The 26,920-nt window shown below is 39.9% G+C and overlaps 3 protein-coding genes and 1 pseudogene across 3 annotated transcripts; 2 read left to right on the forward strand and 2 right to left on the reverse strand.

The window, feature by feature from the left end:
• The first annotated feature begins 289 nt into the window (after window positions 1–289).
• On the forward strand, window positions 290–6,922 carry LOC107794128 (mitogen-activated protein kinase homolog MMK2). Its single transcript, NM_001325573.1, is given in 6 exon segments — window positions 290–592; window positions 1,716–1,845; window positions 3,351–3,488; window positions 5,382–5,714; window positions 5,969–6,152; window positions 6,275–6,922. Coding segments are annotated over 6 exon segments (1,122 nt in total). The 5' UTR covers window positions 290–428; the 3' UTR covers window positions 6,448–6,922.
• Window positions 6,923–7,088: 166 nt separating this feature from the next.
• Window positions 7,089–10,263, reverse strand: LOC107794127 (putative polygalacturonase). Its single transcript, XM_016616589.2, has 6 exons — window positions 10,138–10,263; window positions 9,496–9,828; window positions 8,388–8,508; window positions 8,116–8,290; window positions 7,954–8,024; window positions 7,089–7,861 (listed from the first exon to the last, which is right to left on the reverse strand). Exons 1-6 carry the CDS (start codon window positions 10,138–10,140, stop codon window positions 7,152–7,154), a joined length of 1,413 nt encoding a protein of 470 aa, XP_016472075.1. The 5' UTR covers window positions 10,141–10,263; the 3' UTR covers window positions 7,089–7,151.
• A 169-nt stretch (window positions 10,264–10,432) lies between these two features.
• LOC107794126 (putative UDP-rhamnose:rhamnosyltransferase 1) lies at window positions 10,433–12,543 on the reverse strand (annotated as a pseudogene).
• An 11,611-nt stretch (window positions 12,544–24,154) lies between these two features.
• On the forward strand, window positions 24,155–26,603 carry LOC107769318 (putative UDP-rhamnose:rhamnosyltransferase 1). The gene is made up of 2 exons (XM_016588527.2): window positions 24,155–24,350; window positions 25,087–26,603. Exons 1-2 carry the CDS (start codon window positions 24,217–24,219, stop codon window positions 26,477–26,479), a joined length of 1,527 nt encoding a protein of 508 aa, XP_016444013.2. The 5' UTR covers window positions 24,155–24,216; the 3' UTR covers window positions 26,480–26,603.
• Window positions 26,604–26,920: the final 317 nt, after the last annotated feature.

Below are 26,920 nucleotides of genomic sequence, written 5' to 3' on the forward strand. Positions count from 1 at the left end.
ATTTATGAACAAACACTAGCTAAAAATGAACGGAGGTAATAGCAAATAAGGTAACCACGTTAGCCATACTTTCACAATAGAGCTGGCATAAGACCATAAGTGCATCTAGTATTGAAATAGTGAAGGCCAATGTTCAAAAGTTCACACACGTCCTTCCCCAAAGTTTTCTCCGGAAAATTTGATAAATTTAGGAAAGATAAAGGAAAGTAAAAGAAAAGGAAAAAAACAAAAGAAAGGGAAAAGAAAAACAAGAAAGAAGGTCACCACTCAAAGAAATGTCAAAAGAGCTCTTCACATCTTCTTCTTGAAAGGCTACCGACACTAACAGGCCCATTAAAAACTGTCTTTGAACTGGGTTTTGCCCAAGATTTCAATTTTTCGAAGAAAAAAAAAAGAATTTTCTAAATTTTTTGTTGGGTTGATTTCCTATGGAAGCAATTTCAGGTGATCAAGGTGTACAAAGTAATTTCAAAGGAGTTCCAACACATGGGGGTCGTTATGCGCAGTATAATGTGTATGGTAATCTCTTTGAAGTTTCCAAAAAGTATGTTCCCCTTAGGCCGGTTGGTCGTGGAGCTTATGGCATCGTTTGGTATGAATAATACTACTATTATCCCCTTTTGAACTTCAAGCTCTTTTCTTTGAATTAATTCTTCTTTTATTTTTGTAATAGTTTATGGGTTAAGTGTATTACCGCCTGGTTTAGGTTATAGTCTATGAGGAGGAACTAAGCTTGCCCTTGAGTGGATATTGACCTATACAAGTTATCTGTCAAAGGTCTTGTTAATTGATATGCGTGCATGTTGGCCCCGGTGACCATTGTGATTAAAAGAAAGATTGTGTGTTTCTGGGTATCTTTTGGTTTCAAATTTCTTTGATTTGGTCTAATGTGGAAGTTTGTGAACTATCAAGAAAAGTGCCTTTGATGAGTTTCCTAGGTTGTGTTTGCTAAGTGCTTAGTTATGTGTTTTCTCTTGAGGTCCATCCTAACTTAATAGCTGTGGCACTGTTGAATCTTATAGGTCTCATATTGACTAGTACTAAGCTAGAATTTTTGGAAGAATACAAAATTTTTAAAGGTGTTAATGCAAGAATTGGCTTGAACCTGAAGTAAAATGAAAAACTGTAATTTGGTCTTGGGACGATGGGCACTTGGCTTGGAAAGTTACTATGTTTGTGTTAAGAAGAGTGGCGGAGCGGAGATATTCTGAACCCTGATGAACTTTTCTTATGTTGGTCATTTCCTGATACAAAGAAGCCACTAGGTGTCTTATAATGAGTCGGGGGGCTTAAAACTTAGAGCTTTTTGCTGCTGAAGATTGGCAAGTATGGTTTCCCCTATGCTGTTTCTTCCTTACCGTCATATACGGAAATGGCTTTCATGTATCTATTTATTACTTTCACTCTCAGTTTCATTATGTCACAACTATATCCAATTGACCCTCTTTAGATCATTCTATAATATTCCCGAGAAAAAGTTATCACACAATCGCTTGATTTTTTTGGGGTCCAACTAGTAGTAGCTTCTCTCCATGAACACTTTACTCTTAAATATCTATCTTGTGTTAGTAAGTGGAGTCTCGGCAAGAGAAAATAGAAGTTTTTGCCTTTTGCTTTTCTTAGGATCTTATATGTTGTCCTTGCCCTCTATTTAACTTCTTTCCTCTGTTTATTTAGTATGTGAAGGAAAAATGTGATTTTTTATTTTCCTTCAGTGCCGCTATGAACTCTGAAACACGTGAGGAAGTAGCTATTAAGAAGATTGGCAATGCATTTGATAATAGAATTGATGCGAAAAGGACACTACGAGAGATAAAGCTTCTTCGTCACATGGATCATGACAATGTGAGTATTGACATTACTTCACAAATTCCACGATTGACCCCACTCCTCAGATTGTTCCATTACTTTGTCGTGTTAGCTTGCGCATTTACTTGCATGAAAACTGACTTATCTGTTATTGTGCTGGTCTTTTTTTGTTCGCTATTCAGTATAGCAACATATAACTTAGTAGTCACTTGTCGTTGCAGTTTATAGGAGACAGCATTGCTTTTCCCCTAGCCATCTATAAGGAGCAACCCTTGTAAATATCTTTTTGTTTTCTTTGCTCCTTGGTTGTTACTAGACATAATGAGCTGTTGTTTCCCCTTCCTTTCTATTACTTCGGGGAGGGTGGGTAGATGGAATGGTTGTGAACTGCATCACAAGTAACTAGAGTAGGCAGAAGACAGGGTTATGAACCAGAGATGGTTGATCTGAGAGAGATTTGAGGCGTCCAGAGCTACTATCTTTACTTTGCTGAAATAATTATGTATACCACTTATTACCAAAAGGTGATGACACCAGTAAGAATTGGTGATGATAGTAGTTGTATTCACCTTTTGGATACCCCTTTTTGTTTGAACTTTTAGATACCTTGCCTGTATAATTTCGAGAAAAGAAAGTGATAGAAGAAGGAACACCATGGAAATCAGATTTTTAAATGGTAGAGTTTTTCTTGATGGTAGAAATTGATTTTTTAGAGGGAAACTTTTCCATGATTTCTGGCAATGTAGGCGATAAAATTGAAGCCTGCTTTCACTGAAAACAAAGTGAAGCATGCTGGATCCTATCTCTACCTCCTCCTGCCTTCAGTTGAAGCCGAGAGGTAAAGGAAGGGAAGATGTCTCAAGGGCCATTAATTTTTATAGATAGTTAGCTGTAAAAAGAATAGGAGAAATGCCTAAGAGTACAGTTTTAGGTAAATAGTTCTTTCAGAATTCCATAGTAATGGTTAACCCTTTGGCAAGAGTTCCTGGTGTAAACTGTCTTTTGATTTTGATGTAAACACTATTACTGATTTCATGCACTCCCTGCAAGCTTAAAGAGAGGGAGGATGAAATTTTGGCTGTACATATTTGCTCCTTGGTACAGTTTAAATGAAATTTCTCACCTTATATGAAAAAAAACCATGACTAAGAGTAAGGTGAGCTGTTGACTCCTATGCATAGACTCTGCTGTTAAGAAATTGGAAGCATGTGCATTTATGGTAACTTTATTTTTTTGATAAGGTAAGGTATGTGCATTTATGGTTAACTAATACCTTACTCTTAAGGTGCTCAAATAGCCTATGCCCTCCTTACATATCTTCTTTCAAGAATAGTTTATTTCATAAACTCTTTTCTTCGTTCACTTCGTGAATTTGTCATATCTTTTATGTTAGATATTTTTCTATCTCCTTCAAGAAAACTTTATTTATGGAGTTATTCGTGTATTGTTGGTCTTCATATTCTTTTCTTGTCTTGGGAATAATGATTCGACGTATCAGTTTTTTCAGAATGATAACATTTTACCTTTTATAATTACCACAGGTGATTGCCACTAAAGATATTATAAGGCCTCCACAAACTGAGAATTTCAATGATGTCTACATTGTTTATGAATTGATGGACACTGATCTTCATCAGATAATTCGTTCCAACCAACAGTTGACTGATGATCACTGTCGGGTAAGCTAGACTTTCTTATGGTTTACTGATGACTCCATTTTATCTCATTTAATTAAAGTTTAAAGCAAAGGGACACCTGGTCAAGTATGATGTTCAAGTAAAGATGAGAAACCATTACTCAACCAATCAACAAGGAATAGGTGACCCGTCTATAATTTCCTTTAACATAATGAATTCCCATGTAGCTGGTATAATTGGTTTCTGGATTGTTTTGTATCAAAGACTTGAACATAAAGTGATCTTTGGGTTACAAAGATGGTACTATTTGGCCTTGCTTCCCCCCCCCCCGGGTTTCTCACTCAAGTGAAACTCCCCCCCCCCAAATTCCGGATTTAAGAGTCCAGCTTAAAAATGTTGTTGGATGATTTTTTGAGATTCTTGAGATTCTGCACTTTGTACTTTTACGTCTGGTAATCCCTCCATATCACTCTCTCTGTCCCAAAATTTTTGCACAATTTTGATCTGCAAAGGTCAAATTAGGCTTTGGTCACAGCTACTTTAGGACAGAAATTCAAACATTTTCGGAAGAAATGACAAAAATAATAAACTGCTTGGAAAAGTCTATCATGTAGAAGTTTTAAAGTCAACATGAATATAATTTTAGGGAGAGTAGTAAACAATCAATTTTTTTTTTTAAACAGTAGTATTTAGAGATTTTGATTACAAGTAAGAATCAACTCACAGAAAGGGTCTACTGGTGGAGTAAAGTTTCATATCCACATTTTAGCATTTTTAATACAATGTTTGGTTACTACTTTTGCTTTCCTCATAAATAATACTTGCATAAGTTAAGGATAGAATGTGAAATAAGAATGCGGGTAATAGTACAACAACAACAACATACCCAGTCTTATCCCACACCGTGGGGTCCGGAGAGGGTAGTGTGTACGCAGACCTTACCCCTACCTTGTGAGGATAGAGAGGCTGTTTCCAATAGACCCTCGGCTCAGGAAAGCATAAGAATGCGGGTAATAGTAAATAAACATTTATTTTTATTTAAAATGTAAACACATTTTAAATTATAACATTGTATACTAACTTGTAACATATCAAGCCAAACATCCAACAACAAGCTATACCTGCATTACTAATCTCTGGATAGCTTGTCTCTAGCTTGATATATACGCTATTATATTAGATCCCCAAGTAATAAGGATAGTCCAACTTAATTGCCAGCTCAAGAAAAGGAAAAGTTAACAAGGATTGTCCAAATATCTATTTCGTGTCAGGGGTTTCAATCTTAAGAAAATCTATGGTATCGTTCTGTTCCAGTATAGGATGTAAAAGAAGAGAGTTGTTTGCTTGATAATCTGAAGGAGGTGGAAGACAACTTTTTGGAAGTATATGAATAATGTATAACCCTTTCTCTCCATGTTATATTGTTTTTACTTGGCAAGCCTACAAGCAGTAAACTAATAGTATATAGACTCCACTTAGGTAGTGATATTCACTGCATCCACTTGACACTCAATGTGAAACTTGTCCATGCCAAAAACTACACTTGTTCACACATCAGGCTTATAGAACACTGCTTTGTATGATATTACAAAAAAAATCCACTGTAAGGCCAAGTTGTGAAGAAAAGGTTAAACAATTTTATGATTATCCAGAATTGAATGTGCAGAAGTCAGAAGGTTTTTTGCTGTTATTAACCGATAAAAAAAAAGGTTAGAAACTTTTGTTCCCTAAACATGACAGGATGAACAGTCATGAGTCATCTTAGTTATCCGGATAACTGTGGTTGTCCAGATCTGTAATCTGGTCTCAATTTACTACAACAATTGTGCATGCCTATATTGCCTTAAAGAGGTCTATTTGTTTAGGATATATCTACGTTTTCCATATTGCGTACTTCCTGTACATGAGTGGCCTTCTCCTTGTTGCTTTTTGTAGTATTTCCTATACCAAATATTACGAGGACTTAAGTACATTCACTCTGCCAACGTCCTGCATCGTGATCTAAAACCTAGCAATTTGTTTCTCAATGCGAATTGTGACCTTAAAGTTGGAGATTTTGGGCTTGCAAGGACAACATCCGAGACAGATTTCATGACGGAGTATGTCGTAACGCGGTGGTATCGGGCACCGGAGTTGCTCCTAAATTGTTCAGAATATACAGCAGCAATTGATATCTGGTCAGTAGGTTGCATACTGGGTGAGATGATGACAAGACAACCTCTCTTTCCCGGCAAGGACTATGTTCACCAGTTGAAACTTATCACAGAGGTAAATATGCATTATGAGTGCTTGTCTACCTTCAATCTCTATCCTGACAGATTCCATAAGTGTAAACAGCAATGATGAATAATAACTGCTCTCTATAATGCTTTAACATGATCAGTGGCCTATCCAAGTGTATTTTGCTTAGAAATTTCTTCAAATACCTGTTTATTTAGTTGTTAATTTGCACAAAAAGAGGTTCACTTTTGGTAATTTAGTCAGTTCAATCCTGATATGGTCCCTTTACTTGTTTAAAATAGCTCATAGGATCACCTGATGATGCCAGTCTTGGATTTCTCCGGAGTGATAATGCTCGGAGATATGTTAGACAGCTCCCCCAGTATCCAAGACAACAATTTGCTGCTAGATTCCCCAATTCATCTCCTGGAGCTGTTGATTTGCTTGAAAAAATGCTTGTCTTTGATCCAAGCAGGCGTGTTACAGGTAAAGATAATTCATTAGAACTTTCTTTGAGACAATTCTAACTCATAATTCTATATTTAGAAACAAAGTTTTATGCTGAAACTGATTTTGCCATTGCTAATCCTCTTTATGATCTTTTGCAGTTGATCAAGCGCTCTGCCACCCCTACTTGGCGCCTCTTCATGATATCAATGAGGAGCCCATTTGTCCTAAACCTTTCAGTTTTGACTTTGAGCAGCCATCTTTTACTGAAGAAAATATCAAGGAGCTCATCTGGAGGGAATCCGTGAAATTTAATCCAGATCCAACTCACTGAGAGAGACGCTGTTTTACAATTTATGCAGTTAAGAGTTCGGTGACGTAACTTTGTAGAATACTGTATCAAACTTTGTAATGTTCCCCAGTAAAAATATAACAAATGCAGTGGAGGTGAGTTCACAGCTCTGATATTAGCTTATGTTAGATTTGTTCTATTAATCTTTCAAAGTGATCAATGCTGTACAAAGGAGCTAAAACCAAACTTGAATGGCAGTCCGTGATCAGAACATTTCCAAGTACCAATTCCATCTTGACACCAGATTCTTCTCTGAGTGGTAGGACTAGGAAATCCTGAGTGATTACAGCTTGTTATCCTGAAAATTTGACCCTATTGCTTTCAAGTAATTTGACGGTAGATGTATGTATTTTTTAGTTTGGATGCCCTGTGTGATTGTAGATCTGTATGCCTATAAACAAGCACCTAGTTTTCTTGATTGGCTCATTGTTCTTTCTCAGCTAAAGTGAGAATTTGCTATCTTGCATGTGTCGATAACAATTCCTGCCTGGTGCCATGTGCTTATGGTTTGTCTCTCTTAGATGTGTTAATCATGTTGAAGGGTGGAACCATAGTTTTGCTTCTCATAGCGTAACATGAAATCCTTGTATTTGTAGCATAAAATTGAGTGGGAATTCTATAAGTAGCCATGAAAAGTACTGATAGTTCACTAAAATTATAAAACTGGTACATGTAAGGAAAGCTTATCAGTAATTCAATCTATAAGAACATCTTTGCATCTCTATGTTATCTATGGGTAAACTTTCTGTAGGAAAATCACACATCCTCCTACTCTTCTTTGGGCCCTGATCAGCTAGCAACTGACAAGGTGGAGGTTGCACACTGCTGCTAATTCCTTCAATATTAGTGCAAGTCCATGGATATTTCTTGGCCTTCTTTGCTAAACCAATTGTCACATTGGACATGCAGATTCCAGTGAAAGGATCCCCGGACAACCCCTCTAGCTGGGCGGCCATTGACACGTTCTCAGCCACCACATCCCGGTAATTGATCCCTTTTATCTCTGGTAAGGCTTTAGGATCCCAGTGAGTGTCAGCGTGTGAACCATAGTTACCTGTCATCCAAAATACCCATTTTATGGTGTGCAGTTTCATCCCCTTGACATATACATCTTTGACGAACCCGCCTCGTCCCACGGCTGTCTTTATCCTTACCCCTGATTCTGTGTTGATGGCTATAATGTCTTGAACTCTCACATCTTGAATTCCGCCTGACATTTCACTTCCTAATGCTATTGCTGCACTGTAAGGTGAAATGCAAGTGAGACGTCTGATGATCAGATGACTTGTTGGCATTCCATATTTTATACCATATTCATCCCAGCCACTTTTCACTGCTACACAGTCATCTCCAGATACAATGTAGTTGTCCTCTAGTCTTATATTTGTGCAAGAATCTGAAATTTTTGAGAAATAAGAAGAATTGATTAGATGAGTTTCCTTGACTTGTTTTATTAAAATGCTTTTAGAAAAAGAAAAAAAAAAGGACCTGGGTCGATTCCATCAGTGTTTGGGGATGTTACAGGTGCTAAAATAGTGAGGCCTTGGATAATGATATTGCTGAAATTTCAGAAGCATGAGATAATGATAAAGTTTAACAAACTAAATAATCAACATGTAAAATAATGTAGATTTGGCTGATAAATTAAACCTGCTATAAACGGGATGGATATTCCAAGAAGGAGAGTTGACAAGGGTTAGATTTGATATCTGAATTTTATTAGAATGCATGAGTTCAATCAAGTAAGATCTTGTGTATTTTAGCTTTTTCCTGTGAAATTGTTGCCACCAGACAGCACCCTGCCCATCTATTGTCCCATTCTCACCTAATCATGCAGAAAAGACAAGTCTCTTTTTAAAATGTTGAAAGATAGAACATAAATTTATTCATTTTTAATGTGGATATAGTAAGACTTTAGTTACCTGTGATGATGACATCTGTGAGGTTAGTACCAAAAATGAGACTGATATACCTGCCTCCTGGTGCATCCCTCCCATGACCATAGGATGGTAAGGGGTCTATCAGGGGCCACTGGTTTATTTCCTGAACCAATTAAATGACACTCTTATTAATAGCAATGAACATGAACTTTGAGTTGTCAACTCTTATCGACGGCCGCTTCAAAGCAGTTGTGGTTAGGGATGACAATGAGGTGGTGCGGGTTAGAGACCATGCGGGGTGATGTGGGTTATATGTTGGTTGCGGTTGTGGAGATCCTGTCGATTTGTCACTTGGATGGTGGAATGGTTCTTTCCAAAATGTGTGTACCTTGACACTTATCAGAAGTTTTTTTTTTTTCCTGGGGCAAAATTTTTAAAACAATAAATATCCAAAAGCTTATTTCTAAAAGGTTATTTCGAAATATTATTCAAACAACCCCTGTAGGTGAAAATCGTTAGTCCTGTGACTAGCAGCCCAAGAAATTATAAGATTTTGTGGTAACACAACTTAGGAAAAGTTGACCAACGTGGAATATTCCAGTATATAATTATTAGAGTGCAACTTAATTTCAATGCTAATTACTACAATTACAGTATATATCGCAATGATTGCAAATCATAGTCCATCAAGTTTTCTACAGTTGTCGAAAACCATTTTGAAAAGTAAGATCTCTTGTCATGGGATAAAAAAAAATCTAAATGCAAAAAGACAAAAAAAGTTGAAGAAAGTTTAAGCGGGTGAAAACAAAAAAAAAATTGTTTTGCGGGGGCGGGGCGGGTTGAATTTTTGTGGGTTAAGACTGAACCCGCCCCGCCACCGCAGCCCCATTGCCATCCCTAGTTGTGGTTTGGCAACCTATCTTCATTATGTGCCTTTAGTTTATTGGTTAGAGTAGGGATGGCGAGAGAGAGTGGTGTAGACACTTTAATATTTACTTTTTCTTTTTCACAACAAATTTTCTTGTCTAGTTTAGAACTTTGAAATTCCAATACAAGAAATAAATCAAAATTGAAATACATATATATATTCTACTAACTATTTTATGAAACTCTGGTAAAGATTATTGAAAATATGAATAGTACCTAGTACCTGAGAAGCAAGAAGAAGAGCATCCTTGTGAAGAAAAAGAGTGAAATGGCTAGTAAGATTGAAACTAGCAGTGAGCCAGTGACCAGCAGGGATAACTAGCTGAGCTCCACCATCTGATGCATATTGGCTCAGTTGATTCACTGCTTTCTGAAATGCCTTTGTGTTGAGTGTTTTTCCATCTCCTATTCCTCCAAAATCTTTTATGGATGCACTGTGCTTTCTGCACTTTATTGCTGAGTATGTTAACTCACTTGTCTTTCTTCCCTCTCCTCTCTCTATACTTGAAAACACCACTCCCATAAGGACTAATAGCAACCAATCCGTCTTCGCCATCTGCAAGAATATAATAAAGCAAGATATGATTTCGAACCCTAGCCGTTAGATGGTGAGAGTTAGCATGTATCCGGATTATTAATAAATAAATATAGCAAGATATGATTTCGAACATTTTTTAGGAAAGTAAACACAATTAAGGAAAAAGCAATTATAATGGCATATTTCTAGAGTCTGGACTCAGAATTGGTCTTTGCATGAACATTTTCTAGGACAATCACACATGAGAACATTTTGAAGGTGAAGAATTGCTTTTTTAGAGCCAGGATTTGGTGTAAAAGATAAAATGAATTACAATCTGCACTTTACCATGGAAGAAAGGAGTGAAGTAAATTAATGTTTTGGTAGTTCACTTGAGCTCTACACAACCACTCTATTATTTAGCTGGAATATGGTGAATGGAGTTGCTTTGTTGTTTTGGTACAAATACAAAAAAGTGGTATATATAGGCAAAGTTCGAAACTAGAATAGGTGCTGGTAAAGTTTTACCATACAAACACTTACGTAGGATATAGACTCTATTAGAAACATATCAACTATGAATTATGACATGACACAAGAAACTATAAAAGCAAGATATATGATTTTCCACCATATTAGGTATATGTGAATTACATTATTCCTGTTGTTGAAAAGTGAAATGGATGTAAAAGTGGCAAAATTGGGGGAAGAAAGTCAAAAGTGGTTTGTTCTTGGTCGTTTCAGTTAGGCAGTAGTTACTACGTGTCCCAATATATTCAACTTTTGTTGAAAGATAACCCCTTACTTCAATCTCGTGGGCTCATCTATAACAATAGTTGGACGTTGGTATTATCACTTTTAGCCCGCCCCAGAAACTATTTACATGGTAGCCGAAAACGTATATAAAACTTGTATAATTTTTGTATATAACATACAGAATGTATATATATACAAAAAATATATAACTTTTATACATTTTTTCGGCTATTATTTTTACAGCGGCAGTGTCATTTTTCCATAAAATTATTACTATAATTAAAGGAAACATACTTTCTAATAACTGATCGAGTACTAACCTTATAGTGTAGTAGTAAACATAGTTCCAAATCAATTATCTGAGAGGAAACAAGTAAATTTTTACCCCATCAATTGCTCTGCAATGTACTTTTATTAATATCAATAAAAAGTTACAGAAGTGGAAAAAGAAGCAGACTAAACATGATTAATTGCTTGGAGTACCAAAGACTAATGATTTTAAGGCACAGATTTATTCCTATTAGTTTTCAGATACTCAATAAAGCTAGCAATGTAAGAATCATGCAACTTCCTATCTCCAAAAATAGAAGTAGCTTTTGTTGTTCTTGCCCTGAGCTCTTCACTTTCTTTAGAAACCATGGCGTATGTCAACGCGTTAGATATATCATTTCTAGTAAATGAACCATCTTCTTCATTTCTCTCCACTTCAACTCCCAGTCCTTTTTCTACTAACATTCTTGCATTTAGGCCTTGATCATACATTAATGGCAGAAGAACAAGAACATGACCATGTTGCAGACTTTCTGCAACAGAACCCCACCCTCCATGATTTAGAGTAAACCCAATACAAGGATGTGCTAAAATTTCCTTTTGTGGGGCCCATCCAATGTGCACCACCCCTAATTTTTCCCCTCTTCTCAATCCAAAACTTGTAGGCAAAGGATCTGAATTAATCATCCAACTACTCTTCTGTAGTATCCATATGAATGATAGCCCAGAGAGCTCAAGCCCATATGCTATTTCATCCACCTGGTCTTTACTCGGTTCCATTTCGCTTCCAAACCCAACGAATAAAACTGACATGGGTTTCTGTTGATCGAGCCATTTGAACATTTCCTGCCATAATATTGACTGATCATCATCTTCGTAATTGAAGCTGCAGTTTCTTGACGTTTCAGCGGGTGGTAATAATCCAACTGGAATGGCAGGCTTGTTGATTACTTTATGTACCGCATCCAAATACTCACCATCAAATTCTTGGCAACCTCGTATAGCCATGGCTTGACATGCAAAAATTATATCGGCTCCACGATTGGGCATATGACACCCCTGAGGCGTCTTCTTCAAAACATGAGGACATAATCTCTGATGCTTCATACCTCCGGTAACACAAAGTCGACGACGGAACTTGCAGCATCTCAGACGCTGGTGAGGTGAAACTTTCAACTACTGACTTGTCTGTAGCTGATGCAGCAATTGAAAAACCTACTGCAGCAGCAGGAAAAATACTAAAGTAAATTAAAGGTATATCGCGAGTTTCAGCAAACTCAACTATCCAATATTGGGCGAAATCGACAATAATCCAATCAGGTTTTTTATCTGCAATGAACTGTTCGATTGGTTCTTGGAGAAGATCATAAGCTGCTTTCAGGTACTGGAGTTGTTCTAAATAATTAGGAAGATCAGAAGTAGCTTCAACATCTTCAGGCAAAAGACTCTTGTCGTCAAGAGTTGGCATTGGAAATTCCACTAGTTTTACAAGGTGTGCTAAGTTTGGGGGAACTTTAGGGAGTCTTTTGATATTTCTGGAAGTGGATATGAATGAGACATGAATTCCTCCTACTTTGGCTAAGGATATGGAGAGATTGAAAAATGGAATAAGGTGACCAAATGCAGACCATGGTAGCATTACTACATGAACATCACTCTTACTCATTTTTGTTGCTAGTTATTAACTCTCTTAATTCCACTATTTGTGTGAATGAGAAAGATAAAGATCAAGCCTTATATATATATATATATATATATATATATATATATATATATATATATATATATATATATATATATATATATATATATATGTTAGTAGCGTATTTTCCTTAGAAGTTTAATTTTCTGTTGGATCATATTGCGTTCAAGAGTGTGGGAATACCAAGAAATTAACCTAGTAATTCCCATGCATGAATAAAAAAGGTTGCGTCGCGTGCAGATTCAATCACTAATTGTTTGGGATATTCAAACCTAGTACTAGTAACAAAATATACAGGTGAAGGAACCGAGACTTGCCAAAGTGAACGGGGAACAAAAGCGATCTCTATCCCACTTTTTTTTTTCTTTCTTCTCCCGACTTTGACATATGTCATTGCCATATAATGGCATATTGTTACTTGACTCGTTTAAATCGATAGTTTTTCATACATATAGAGGTTTAATTCAATATCAAATCTAAAGATACATTCAACATGACACTTAATAATAGCACATCATGTTATGCATAGTTAAATAATATTTATGTGATGTTTTATACATTTCATCCTAATTGATATATATAGCGTACACTTAAATGCTACAACTAACTTGTTTCCTCATCACATGAATCTAAAGTCTTGTTTTCAAGGGCATTATGTCAGGAGTTCAACCAAGTGCATCTAACACTAGGACATATGTCAAATGCAGGAGATTAAAAAAGAGGGATAGAGACGGGTTCTGTTCCCGTTATTTGCTGGCAAGTGGCAAGCCGGTTCATTCACCTATATGTATCTGATTGCGGTTTTGTATTTATAAAAATATCTGATTGCGGTTTGAATCTCCCAAACAAAACTTTGATTAATTTAAAATCAATGATTGAATGTTTACCCGAAAAATCGGATAACGTTGAATTTATGTATGATTCTAAGGGTAAGTAGATTCCTTTGATCTGAAGATAACAATACACGTATTTATGATGTAAAATAGGAAATGATGAACAAAGATACTTAGTGAGCTTTAGAAAGACAAACATAATGAATTCTTAATCCCAGGGACCATGTTTTCTATTACAATCTATCTTGCCTTTTATAGCCAAGGATCACTACTTTATCTATAGCAACATAATGGAATAATATTACTAGTGGAGGACCCATGATGGTGTGTCTCCTCCTTAATTCCCGCCAAGATTCTCTCCTTTGGTGCGGTTGTAACAGCTTTTTGTCTGTGAGCTCGATACCAACTCGAGCTCGGTGTCGGATCGGAACCTCGGCCTTGGTTTCGAGCTTGGTGTTCATTTTCGGGCATCGATGTTCGGGACCTGTATCGGTCGATGTTACCTCGGTCGATTTGGACACCCCAAGCTCGACGCCCCCGTCTCGAAATTCGTTCGGGTTCTCTATGAAGATACCCCTTGACTGAGATGCCATCCTCGATCGATCTTCATGATCGAGGATCGGTTTTAACCGTATACAGATAGCCCCCTCGTTTCTTGGAAAGGAGATGACGAGAAACGATGTGATTTCTCTAAGGTTCGACTGAATCAACGATGACGTTTCTATCTACTTTGACTATGACGTGCGTGATAGCTGTCCTATCGATTTGGTTTTATCGAGGCATTTAATGTGTGTAAGTCGGTGGTCGGCCACCGCTAGAAACGAATCGCCATGCCTTATAAATAGTTTTCCCATATAATGTTTTTCACTTTTGTGCTTCCTCTTTTCCCAAATTCCCTTTGATTATTTTCTCTACTTCGTTGCTTTAGTGCCGCTTATACCAGAGTTTTGGTGCTGTCCCCTCTTTCACCTTCCTTTGCGACTTTTCTTCTCATATTGATGGCGAAAACTTCAAAAATCGTACCTCACAAGGAGAAAGCTTCCTCCTCACGGCCGTGTGACGATAAGGCGCCGATGGAGCCGTCCGTTCAAGATTATATTCCCGGCCCGTGTATTTTAAAAACTGATTTTAAGGTGGAGAACCCTTCATCCGTTTTGGGTCGGTATGAGCACGTATCAATGTATACGTGCTCTATAGCGGAGGTTCACCTCGAGGCCATCAGAAAAGACTGCGGCTGGGGTTCTGAGGTTGTGTTATAAATCCCATGCTCCGATGAGAGCGTCACTACCTACGTGGAGGTATTTTTAAGTGTTTACACCTATCCCTTTACGTTGGGAGATGTCAATCCCGTGATTTTTGATTTCTGCAGGAGATATCAGGTCACCTTCGGCCAAATTCATCCTTCCTTATGGCGTATAGTCATCTTATTGCGTTTCTTCTCTACCAAAGCCGGAAGGTTGGATTTTTCTCTGAACCACCTTATACGACTGTATCGGCCTCAGATTTATCGTGGACTAATTAGGCTACATCGTCGAGCATCGAAGGCTTTGATGTCGAGCATCGATGAAGATAAGGATCGAGGTTGGATGGGTCGATATATTCGAGTGAGGACTCGTGATCTTATCCCGGAGGAAAAAATGTCGTTTCCTGAAAAATGGAATTTCGACCGTAAGTGATTCTTGTTTGCTTTTTGTGTCTTTTTTCATTTTTTTTAATATTATTTTCTGATGTCCAACTGCACCTTGGATGCCACAAGCTGTGCCTGATCTCGAGGATTGGGTTCGAAAGTTAGCCTCGACTTCATCCTATGCCGAGCGCGCTTGGCGTGATTTGGCTAAAGGTAGATGGGAGGCCAAGAATCATTGTAAGGTTTGGTTCCTGTTTCCCTTGAGGTATATTCTGCGTTCATTTAGTTATCGATTTTTCCTTTGTATATAGGTGTAACTAGGGATGCCATTTTGAGGCCTTAGAGCGGTGATGAACGAAACAAGTCCCCGGTCCTGGAACAGGGAAATGAAAAAAAAAACGAAGGGCTTCCTCTCAGCCGGAGGACCCTAAGCCCAAAACTCGAAAGGTGAGGAGAAAAATCATTGCCCTTTCGATCGACTCGGTCCAACGACTGAGGGAGGAAGAAGAAAAAGAAAATAGCTCCTTGGCTTTGGTAGTTCGACCTACGGAGGCAGTCGAGGTTGCTAGAGCTGTTGAGCCGATGGCGGCCGTGCCCATCGGGGTTGGTTCCGAAGACCTAAGTCTCGATCGGAGTACTCCGAGTGATTTGCTCGGGGCAATGGCAATGGGTCATTCACCTTCTCTTCCGTCTTTTTCTGAGGAGGCGTTGAAGGAGGCTCGAGAGCTGAAGACTCCCGATATTGGTGCTGGCTCAGGTGCAGCGGATCCTTTTAAGGATTGTTTTACTGGTGTTGATGACAGTTCCGATATCGGTGATGCTTCTCTTTTGTTAGAGGAAGCTCAGCGTTTTATTACTCGGGTAATGATTCTTCCATACTTGGCTTCTTTGTTCTTTTCCATACTTGATGGTTCCGATATCGGTGATCCTTCTTTGTTTTATTGGTGTTGATGACAGTTTCTAACTATGCAGGCCATCGGTAGGTTTCGAGTTGATCTTAGCCAGTGTGAGGCCGAACTCCGGAAGGTCCTAGGTGAAAGAGATGACCTTCGGCTTCTTTGTAGCAAAAAGGAGGAGGTTATAAAGGATCTTCAAGCGGATTTAGCTAAGGTTCGTGAAGAAATGGTCGAGCTCGATCAGCAGGTGAGCCTCGTTCTGTTAAAGTATGGATTCGACTCGACTGTGGAAGTTAACCCTTCGTTGTCTCAGTTGCAGCAAAAGATCGAGAAGATCGGGCTACTTCGAGAGGAGGTCGATCAAATCCGGGCCGAATGCAACCAGTGGAAGGAGACTATTGACCGCCTGGCAGCGGAGAAAGAAACCATCTTAACAAAGTTATTATCAGCCGACGTTCAGCTTCGAAACGTCAAGCAAAAGGTGTCGGTTCAGGCTAAGAAAATCGATGAGCTTGAGATACGACTTGCTGAGGCTAAGGCGGAGGTTGAGTCGTCGAAAGTTTTGGCGGATAAGTCTATTGCTGTATATCGAGCTGATGCTGAGGCCGCTCAGGTGGAGGCCCGGGAAGCGGCGAAGATTGCCGATGCTCGAGCTCATTGGGTTGCCAAACTTGTTAAGTGTAGATCTCGGAGGGAGACCCTCGAGGAGATACATGCTCGAGGTTTTGACCTTACTGAAGAGGTAAGAAAGGCAAAAGAGCTTGAAGCGGAAGCTGAAGCCTTGGCTTCTGATGATGATGATGATGATAACGATGATGGTAGCAAAAGCGGGTCCGAGGGTGGGGAAGACCCCGACCCAGAAGCTTAGAGTCTAACTCTCCATATCTGTAAATTAATTACGTAGGCAATTTTGTATATATATATATATATAACAAGGTCGATTTTGATCGATCAAATTTGGAGTGACGTTTTGCTTGTTGAGTTGATGATAATGTGGTGGTTAACGTAAACTCTGAGTAAACGTAGCTTTTTCAATGTTTTAAACTCGATTGGGCCCTCGTTCGAACTCGGCAGCCCGTAGGCTTTAACATTTGAGTGTTTATTTCGAACTCGATATAGAAGTAGCCCGTGGGCTTAATATTCTAGTATTTATTTCGAACTCGAGATAATGTGGTAGCCCGTAGGCTTAATATTCGAGTGATTATTTCGAACTCGAGATAATGTGGAAGCCCGTAGGCTTAATATTCGAGTGATTATTTCGAACTCGATGTTGAAGTAGCCCGTAGGCTCAACGGTCGACTGAGTATTTCGAACTCGATATAGAAGTAGCCCGTAGGCTTAATATTCGAGTGTTTATTTCGAACTCGAGATAACTCGATATGCCCGCAGGCTGGTTGCATAATAAATCTCAAGTCATTGTATATATGTTTTGGGGCAATCTATATTAGCATGGTTCATTTTGACCATTTTGGCTCTTACAATTTTTCCTCTATTGTTGTGAGAAGACTTTGTTGCATCTGAACTCGATGTATTTGAGGGCCTGGTGCCCCCCGATATTCGAGGTTGTTCGGGCTAAGGGTCGAAAGACTCGGATACTGTTTTAAAAGCGCAGCACGATCGATGGTTGCCTCATTAAAAACCTTGCCGCAAAAACCCATTTGGGAAAAAACTGGTCTAAGAAAAAAAGAGTGCAACACGTGCTTTTGAGTAAAAGAATACTTCTGTTCTTTGTTCGAACTTCTGTGCGGGACAGTTGAATAAATATGGGAAAGGTCGGACTTTAGCAGTAGTACCGTTTTAGATGTGATACATTCCAACTGCTTGATAGCTGTTTGCCGTTTATGATGCCGAGCCTGTACGATCCTTTCCCAAAGTTCTCGAGCACCTGGTACGGTCCTTCCCAATTTGGTCCTAGTTTTCCTTCGTTTGGATTCCGAGTATTGATGGTGACTTTCCTTAACACCAAGTCCCCTGGCTTGAAGTGGCAAAATTTAGTTCTTCGATTGTAATACCTTTCGATTCGTTGCTTTTGTGCGGCCAACCGGATGAGGGCAGCTTCTCGTCATTCGTCCGATAATTCAAGGCTGGTGTTCATAGCCTTGTTATTTGATTCTTCCGTCGTGCATCAAAATCTGGGACTAGGCTCTCCGACTTCGACTGGTATCAATGCCTCAGAGCCATATACTAAGGAGAATGGGGTCGCCCCTGTACTGGATTTCGATGTTGTTCGGTATGCCCAAAGGACTTTGGGCAGAATTTCTCTCCATTTTCCCTTAGCGTCATTCAATCTCTTCTTCAGGTTTTGAAGAATAGTTTTGTTTGTTGATTCGGCTTGCCATTTTCGCTGGGGTGGTACGGGGTGGCTAGTATCCTTCTTATTTTGTGGTCTTCGAAGAATTTTGTGATTTTGTTGCCAATGAATTGCTTCCCATTATCACATACTATTTCGGATGGTATCTCGAATCGGGATATGATATGATCCCACAAAAAGTCGATAACCTCTTTTTCTCTTACTTTCTCGAACGCCTGCGCTTCAACCCATTTAGAAAAATAGTCAGTCATAAACAAAATAAATCTGGCTTTACCTGGGGTCGATGGTAGGGGCCGGGGCCGACGATGTCCATTCCCCATTTCATGAATGGCCATGGGGATAGGACCGAGTGAAGTTGTTCTCCGGGCTGATGGATCATTGGAGCAAACCTTTGACATTTATCGCATTTATGAACAAATTCTTTTGCGTCTTTGCCTATATCGATCCAATAATACCCTGCTCTGATCACTTTTCGAACTAACATGTCGGCACCGGAGTGATTGCCACAAGTGCCCTCGTGTACTTCCCGGAGGATGTAATTGGTATCTCCCAGACCTATGCATACCGCCATCGGTCCATCGAATGTTCTTCGATATAACGTTCCGTCCGCAGTCAAAGTAAATCTAGCAGCTTTAGTTAGAAGGGTCCTGGACTCTTTGTGGTCTAAAGGGAGCTTTCTGTTTTTTAAGTATTCAATATACTTGTTTCTCCAATCCCAGGTTAAGCTAGTAGAATTTATTTCGGCGTGCCCTTCTTCGATTACAGATCTTGAAAGTTGAACGACAGTTTTCGAGTTCAAATCATTCACCTCGACCGATGATCCCAAATTAGCAATCGCATCGGCCTCGTTATTCTGTTCTCGTGGAACATGTCGTAGACTCCATTGTTTGAAATGGTTCAAAGTGATAAGCTGTTTGTCCAAATACCTTTGCATTCTGCCTTCTCGGACTTCGAAGGTTTTGTTTACTTGACTCACCACCAGCAAAGAGTCGCAATTAGCCTCAACGACCTCCGCTCCCAAATTTCTAGCTAGCTCGAGACCTGCAATTATGGCTTCATACTCGGCCTCGTTGTTAGTTAACCTAATAGTTTTAATAGCTTGCCTAATAATGTTACCCGTGGGAGATTTTAATACTATGCCTAGCCCGGACCTCTTTACGTTCGAAGCTCCGTCCGTATAGAGGATCCATGCCCTCGTCGATAAATTTGATTTTAACAGTAGTTCTTTTTCGACTTCGGGTACGAGGGTCGGCGTGAAATCGGCCACGAAGTCTGCTAAAATTTGAGACTTGATGGCCGTTCGAGGTCGATATTCAATATCATACCCGCTGAGTTCGATGGCCCATTTGGCCAATCGGCCCGATAGTTCAGGCCTATGTAAAATATTACGAAGTGGGCAGGTGGTTAATACGCTTATGGGGTGGCATTGGAAGTACGGTCGTAACTTCCTAGAGGCGCTAATCAGCGTAAGCGCCAATTTTTCCAGGTGTGGATATCTAGTTTTCGCTTCCCCTAAGGTCCGACTTACGTAGTAAACAGGAAATTGCGTACCTTCCTCTTCTCGAACCAGGACACTGCTTATGGCGACTTCTGATACTGCCAAGTACAGGTAAAGTTTTTCGTCGGTTTTTAGAGTGTGCAGCAGTGGTGGGTTCGATAGATATCGTTTCAGTTCTTGTAACACTAGTTGGCATTCCGGTGTCCAAGCGAAGTTGTTCTTCTTTTTGAATAGAGAGAAAATTTTGTGGCTTCGATCTGATGATCTCGAAATGAATCGGCCTAAGGCTGCTATTCTTCCTGTTAACCTTTGTACAGCTTTCACGCTGTTCATGATGGTGATGTCTTCAATGGCCTTGATTTTGTCTGGGTTAATCTCGATTCCCCGATTTGAGACCATGAAGCCGAGGAACTTACCCGAGCCGACTCCGAAAGCACATTTTTCGGGGTTGAGCCTCATGTTGTATTTCCTCAGAATATCGAATGTTTCCTGCAAATGGGTCAAATGGTCCTCTACGCGCAGGGACTTGACTAGCATGTCATCAATATAGACTTCTATTGATTTACCTATTTGTTCTTCGAACATTCTATTTATTAGGCGTTGATAAGTAGCTCCTGCATTTTTTAGCCCGAAGGGCATTACGTTATAACAATATGTTCCATATCTGGTCACAAATGAAGTCTTTTCCTGGTCTTCCGGGTTCATCTGGATTTGATTATACCCGGAATAGGCATCGAGAAAAGTGAGGATCTCGTGGCCGGCCGTGGCATCGATCAAGTGATCGATGTTGGGCAGTGGATAAGAATCTTTGGGGTATGCTTTGTTCAAGTCCTTGTAGTCTATACACATTCTAAGTTTGTTTCCCTTTTTAGGCACTACGACCACATTGGACAACCATTCGGGGTATTTTACCTCTCTAATGGATCCTATTTTGAGCAGTTTAGTTACCTCATCTTTTATGAATGTGTGCTTCACCTCCTATTGGGGTCTTCATTTTTGCTTCACCGGTCTGAATCTAGGGGACATACTTAGTCGATGTGTCGTTATGTCCGGCGGGATTCCTGTTATATCTAAATGGGACCAAGCAAAGCAATAAATGTTATCGATAAGAAATTGAATGATTTTCTTCCTGAGCTCGGGGCTCAAACCCCTTCCCAGGTATACCTTTCGTTCGGGCCAATGTTCGATCAAAATGATTTGCTCCATTTCCTCAATAGTTGATTTGGTGTCATCGGAGTCATCGGGGGTCACGAAGGATCGAGGGATCCACTGATCATTATCTTCTTCGATGCGCTGCTTATCTGGCTGGGTCGAGGCTGATGTCTTTGGTTGCTATTTGGCGTTCCGGTCTTCGACTGTGCCTCCTTTCGAACCCGATCCATTCACCGGTGAAGACGAAGATGTTGGTTTTGCCTCCTCAACGGAGAACATTTTCTTTGCGGCTGGTTGTTCTCCGTACACTATTTTGACACCTGTCGGTGTTGGGAATTTGAGGACCTGGTGTAGGGTCGAAGGTACAGCTCTCATGTTGTGGATCCACGGCCTTTCGAAAAGGGCGTTATATCTCATATCGCCTTCGATCACGTGAAACTTTGTTTCCTGAATTGTTCCAGCGACGTTTATCGGTAGGGTTATCTCGCCTTTGGTGGTTTCGCATGCCATATTGAATCCGTTTAAAACCAAAGTTGCGGACACGACCCGGTTTTGTAGGCCGAGCTATTTTACGACCTTCGATCTGATGATATTGGCCGAGCTACCTGGATCAATTAACACACGCTTAATTTTAATTTTATTCATGAGTACGGATATTACCAGTGCATCGTTATGGGGTTGGATGATTCCCTCTGCATCTTCATCATTGAACGATAAAGTCCCTGAGGGAGTGTAATCTTGAATTCGAGATCGCTTTTCCCTCACAATCGACGTTTTAGTGCGTTTGAGCATAGGTCCCTGAGGGGTATCGACGCCGCCGATGATCATGTGAATGATGTGCTGTGTTCTTCTTCTTCGTTTTGCTTGCCAAAGTCCTTGTTTTTAAAATGGTTCTTCGCCCTATCACTCAAAAATTCCCTAAGGTGCCCTTTGTTGAACAAGCGGGCTACTTTCTCTCTTAATTGTCTGCATTCTTCCGTTTTGTGACCGTGGGTGCCATGATACTCGCATATTTGATTGGGATTCCTTTGGGCCGGATCGGTCTGCATGGGTCGAGGCCATCTGGTATCTTTGATGCGTCCGATAGCCGATACGATGGCGGATGCATCGATGTTGAATTTATATTCCGATAATCGAGGAACTTCTATAGGATCGGCATATTTATCAAAGCCTCTCTTGCTCATAAGTCCCCAAGAACTTTGCCCTCGATCATACCTAGGGTTATTCCTAACTGTCTCATGTGCCGAACCGTAGTTCACCCGATCTGTGACGTACGGCTGGTATCGGTCTCTATTTGACCTTTGTTCTCTGTTGGTTTCCTTCAAAATTTTAGTGGTTGCGCGGTTCTGACGCGTGGGTTCATACAGAAATCCCAATTGATCATCTTCGACCCTGATTTTCGATTGATACCGATTATGTATATCTGTCCAAGTTATTGTAGGGTATTCGATCAAGCTTTGTTTCAGCCGACGTGACGCTGTCGAACTCAGTCCGTTCAACCCTTGGGTGAAAGCTTGTACGGCCCAATCGTCTGTGACTGGTGGCAAATCCATGCGTTCCATTTGAAATCGGGATACGAATTCCCTCAGTATTTCGTTACCCCTTTGTTTTACTTTGAATAGATCTGATTTCCTCGTTGCGACCTTTATGGCACCATCATGTGCTTTTACGAACGAATCTGCTACCATGGCAAAAGAATCGATAGAATTTGGTGGCAAGTTGTGATACCAGATCATTGCTCCTTTTGCAAGGGTCTCTCCGAACTTTTTCAATAATACGGACTCGATCTCATCGTCTTCCAAATCGTTGCCTTTGATGGCACATGTGTATGAGGTGAGATATTCGTTAGGATCGGTCGTACCGTTATATTTGGGAATTACGGGCATACGGAACTTTTTTGGGATCGGTTTCGGGGCCGCGCTCGATGGAAAAGGCTTTTGTATGAACTTCTTCGAATCCAGCCCTTTCATAATGGGCGGAGCCCCCGGGATCTGATCGATCCTAGCATCATATGTTTCGAATTTTTTGTCGTTGGCTTCGACTCATTTTGTGAGTTCTTCGAGTAGTTTAGCAATTTTAGGAGCGGTTCCTGATTCTCGCTCGTTCGATTTCACTGTGTCGGGCTCCGTTCTGGGGGTTACTTCTCGAAGAAGTGGATTGGAGTTTGGATTACTTTGCATATGAGTTTGGCTATGCAACTGAGCTATCGCTACTTGTTGGGATTGTAGTATTTCGAAAATCATACGCAAGCTGACCCCGATTTCCCCCGTGCTGTGGGTGTCTCGGGCTATGGGTCGAGCGCCACCCTGAACGCTTCTTTCCTGCTCGGAACGCTGATTTGCTTCTAGAGCCATTCATGAATTGATATCTACTGGTACTTCGGCTTGAATTTCGGGTTCCTCGATTCGAGCCTTGTTGCCGTTGTTAGGTAGCCTTTCGGCCACGGGCACCAAGTTGTTGGTTTCATCCTGAAGGCCGGCTTCGAGGTCGATTGGCAGAGCCATTGCTGGTATGAAGTTGCAAGCTGGAGTGTACTGTATATTTGTATCAAATTATCACTTGTTATCCTTAGCCCCACGGTGGGCGCCAAACTATTTACCCGAAAAATCGGATAACGTTGAATTTATGTATGGTTCTAAGGGTAAGTAGATTCCTTTGATCTGAAGATAACAATACACGTATTTATAATGCAAAATAGGAAATGATGAACAAAGATACTTAGTGAGCTTTAGAAAGATAAACACAATGAATTCTTAATCCCAGGGAAGATGTCTTCTATTACAATCTATCTTGCCTTTTATAGCCAAGGATCACTACTTTATCTATAGCAATATAATGGAATAATATTACTAGTGGAGGACCCATGATGGTGTGTCTCCTCCTTAATTCCCGCCAAGATTCTCTCATTTGGTGCGGTTGTAACAACTTTTTGTCTGTGAGCTCGATACCGACTCGAGCTCGGTGTCGGATCGGAACCTCGGCCTTGGTTTCGAGCTTGGTGATCACTTTCAGACATCGATGTTCGGGACCTGTATCGGTCGATGTTACCTTGGTCGATTTGGACGCCCCAAGCTCGACGCCCCCATCTCGAAATTCGTTCGGGTTCTCCATGAAGATACCCCTTGACTGAGATGCCATCCTCGATCGATCTTCATGATCGAGGATCGGTTTTAACCTTATACAGATAGCCCCCTCGTTTCTTGGAAAGGAGATGACGAGAAACGATGTTTCTCGGTATTCCCTCATCTCTTTAATACATGATCCAACTCCAAGCTTCTAAGGAAGATCGGACAGCTAATATAACAGTTATCAGCTTCTTGGCTTTCTCCTTCATACAAATATAATAGTGTAATTGAGAGAGTATATGTACGAATTCAGCTAAATGCGTACAAAAATGACATATGTAGTAGTGCTACCATGTTTTGGATTTGGTTGCCTTTTTCCATCAACAAACTCGGTCAATTACGATCAATCTTTGAAGAATATCTTCAAATGGCTCGATCAAGAGAAGCCCGGGTCAGTCTTATTTGTTGGGTTTGGAACCGAATCTAGATGAAATACCATTCATATGGATACTACAGAAGCCCAGTTGGAGTTCAGGTGAAGTGAATCCACTACCTGCTGGATTTGGGCGGAGGAAAACAGACAAGTATTATTAACTCAAATAGCCGCTCACCCTACTACATAAACTAAAAATAATAATATATGTATAATTTAATGCAAGATTAAATTACATTGGGTGGGCACCACAGAAGGAAATTCTAGCACTTCCTTGTATATATATATTTACTGTAAATTTTGCAACTTTATCTTTGTAGCCATTTAAATTTTAAAAAAAAAAACGAATTAAAAAGAATAAGTAAAACTGAGATTGAAATAGAGACATTATTGTCTAAGACCTCAATAAAGTAAATTTCGTATGAAATGTTTTTTTTTTTTGGGTGGGGTGGGGGGGTGGGGGGGACATTCGTTTTCTTTTCAAGAAAAACTTTGATTTAAAACTCAGTGGCTGAATTAGCAAGCAAAGGCAATCCATCTTGTTACCCATACTGCCAAACAAGATCCTAGGTCAACGTTGTACTTCTTATCCTTCCCATGCACATTCATGAAAATGCATGATCCAACCTCGTACAACAAACTTTCAAGGAAGCTTTAATTTGCCAATATAAAAGCTATTATCTTCTTTGCTTTCTCGTTCATACAAACAGTGTAATTGAGAGAGCATACATATGAATTCAGCTAAAATGATCAGAAAGAATGATGTTCATGTAGTAATGCTACCCTGGTCTGCATTTGGTCACCTTATTCCATTTTTCAATTTCTCCATAGCCTTAGCCAGGGTAGGAGGAGTTCATGTATCATTCATATCTACTCCCAAGAATATCAAAAGACTCCCTAAAGTTCCTCCTAACCTGACACACCTTGTGAAATTAGTGGAATTTCCATTGCCAACTCTTGATGACAAGAGTCTTTTGCCTGAAGATGCAGAAGCTTCTGTTGATCTACCATTAGAAAAAATTCAGTACTTGAAAGCAGCTTATGATCTACTCCAAGAACCCATCAAACAATTCATTGCAGATAAAAAGCCTGATTGGATTATTGTTGACTTCTTCCAATATTGGATAGTTGAGATTGCTGAAGCTTATGATATCCCTATGATTCACCTCAGTATTTTCTCAGCTGCTTCAAGAGCTTTCTTGATTGCAGCAAGAGCTTCAGGACCTATTCCGGAAAGTCTCACCTCACCTGCTTCTGAGATGCTGGAATTTTCATCAACTTTGGCTTACCGGAGTTATGAAGCATTAGAGCTTTTCTCCTCATCTTTCGTAGAAGACGCCTCTGGGTTATCTTACGCTCAACGTTCAGCCAAAATATTGCGTACATGTCGAGCTATGGCTTTACGAAGTTGCAAGGAATTCGAAGGTGATTACTTGGAAGCGGTGCACAAACTCATCTCTAAGCCTACTATTCCAGTTGGATTACTACCACCTGAAACATCATCACTAGGAGGAGAAAACTTCAATGGCGATCAATCGTGGCAGAGAATCTTCAAATGGCTCAATCAACAGAAGGCTGGATCGGTTTTATTTGTGGGATTTGGAAGCGAGTGTAAACCTAGTAAAGAGCAAGTCGATGAAATAGCTTATGGGCTTGAGCTTTCTAGGCTACCATTTATATGGATACTACAGAAGCCCAGTTGGAGTTCAGATGAAGTGGATCCTTTGCCAGCAAGATTTGGGTTGACCACTGCAGAGAAAGGAGTGGTGCACATTGGATGGGCCCCACAGAAGGAAATTCTGGCACATCCTTGTATTGGGGGTACTCTAACTCAAGCAGGCCTAAGTTCTACCGTAGAAACTCTACAACATGGGCATGTTCTTGTTGCTCTGCCATTTGTGTATGATCAGGGGTTGAATGCAAGATTGTTAGTGGAAAAAGGAATGGCAATTGAAGTAGAGAGAAAGGAAGATAATGGGTCATTTACCAGAAAGGAGATAGCCAAGGCATTAACATACGCCATGGTTTCTGAAGATGGTGAAGAGCTTAGAGCTAGAGCAAGAGAAGCTGCTGCCATATTTGGAGATAGACAGCTTCATGATTCTTACATTGCTACCTTTGTTGAGTATCTGAAAAATAAGGAGTAGGAAATAAAACTCTGTTCTGTCTGCATTTTCTTCTACTTCCTATGAACCAGAAAATTTAATGAATGAATAAACAACAATTTGCAGTGGAATTTGACATTACTTGCTTCCTCTCAATGGATTTTTTTATAATGTATCTACAACACCAAGGATTAGCCCAATGTTGCTTGATTATACGGGCTGTTGCAGAAAAATATCCAGTTCTGCTAAATCTTAGTCTAAATACATAAAGAGGGCAATCATAAACTGAATGAAGAGAAATTCATAAATCATAGGCTGAATGAACAGAAATATCATAAGCATATGTTCAGATAGATTAGATATAATCTGAGCGCTTTGTCACATACATTTGCCTAATCTTACATATAAACTCTTACTTTTCCTACGCTTTCAACTCATTCTTTATATTTCCTTTTATTTTAACTTCACTTGTAACTAAAAGGT

This window comes from Nicotiana tabacum, chromosome 19 (assembly GCF_000715075.1).
Source record: "Nicotiana tabacum cultivar K326 chromosome 19, ASM71507v2, whole genome shotgun sequence".
Taxonomy (NCBI): domain Eukaryota; kingdom Viridiplantae; phylum Streptophyta; class Magnoliopsida; order Solanales; family Solanaceae; genus Nicotiana; species Nicotiana tabacum.

Coding starts and splice junctions, on each gene's coding strand:
- LOC107794127 (XM_016616589.2), bottom strand. Junction 8,509..9,495: donor CTCTTCTTCTTGCTTCTCAG/GTACTAGGTACT, acceptor TAATTGGTTCAG/GAAATAAACCAGTGGCCCCT. Junction 7,862..7,953: donor CACTGATGGAATCGACCCAG/GTCCTTTTTTTT, acceptor CAAAAATTTCAG/ATTCTTGCACAAATATAAGA.
- LOC107769318 (XM_016588527.2), top strand. CDS start 24,217: ATGCGTACAAAAATGACATATGTAGTAGTGCTACCATGTTTTGGATTT. Junction 24,351..25,086: donor CTCGATCAAGAGAAGCCCGG/GTCAGTCTTATT, acceptor TAAAATGATCAG/AAAGAATGATGTTCATGTAG.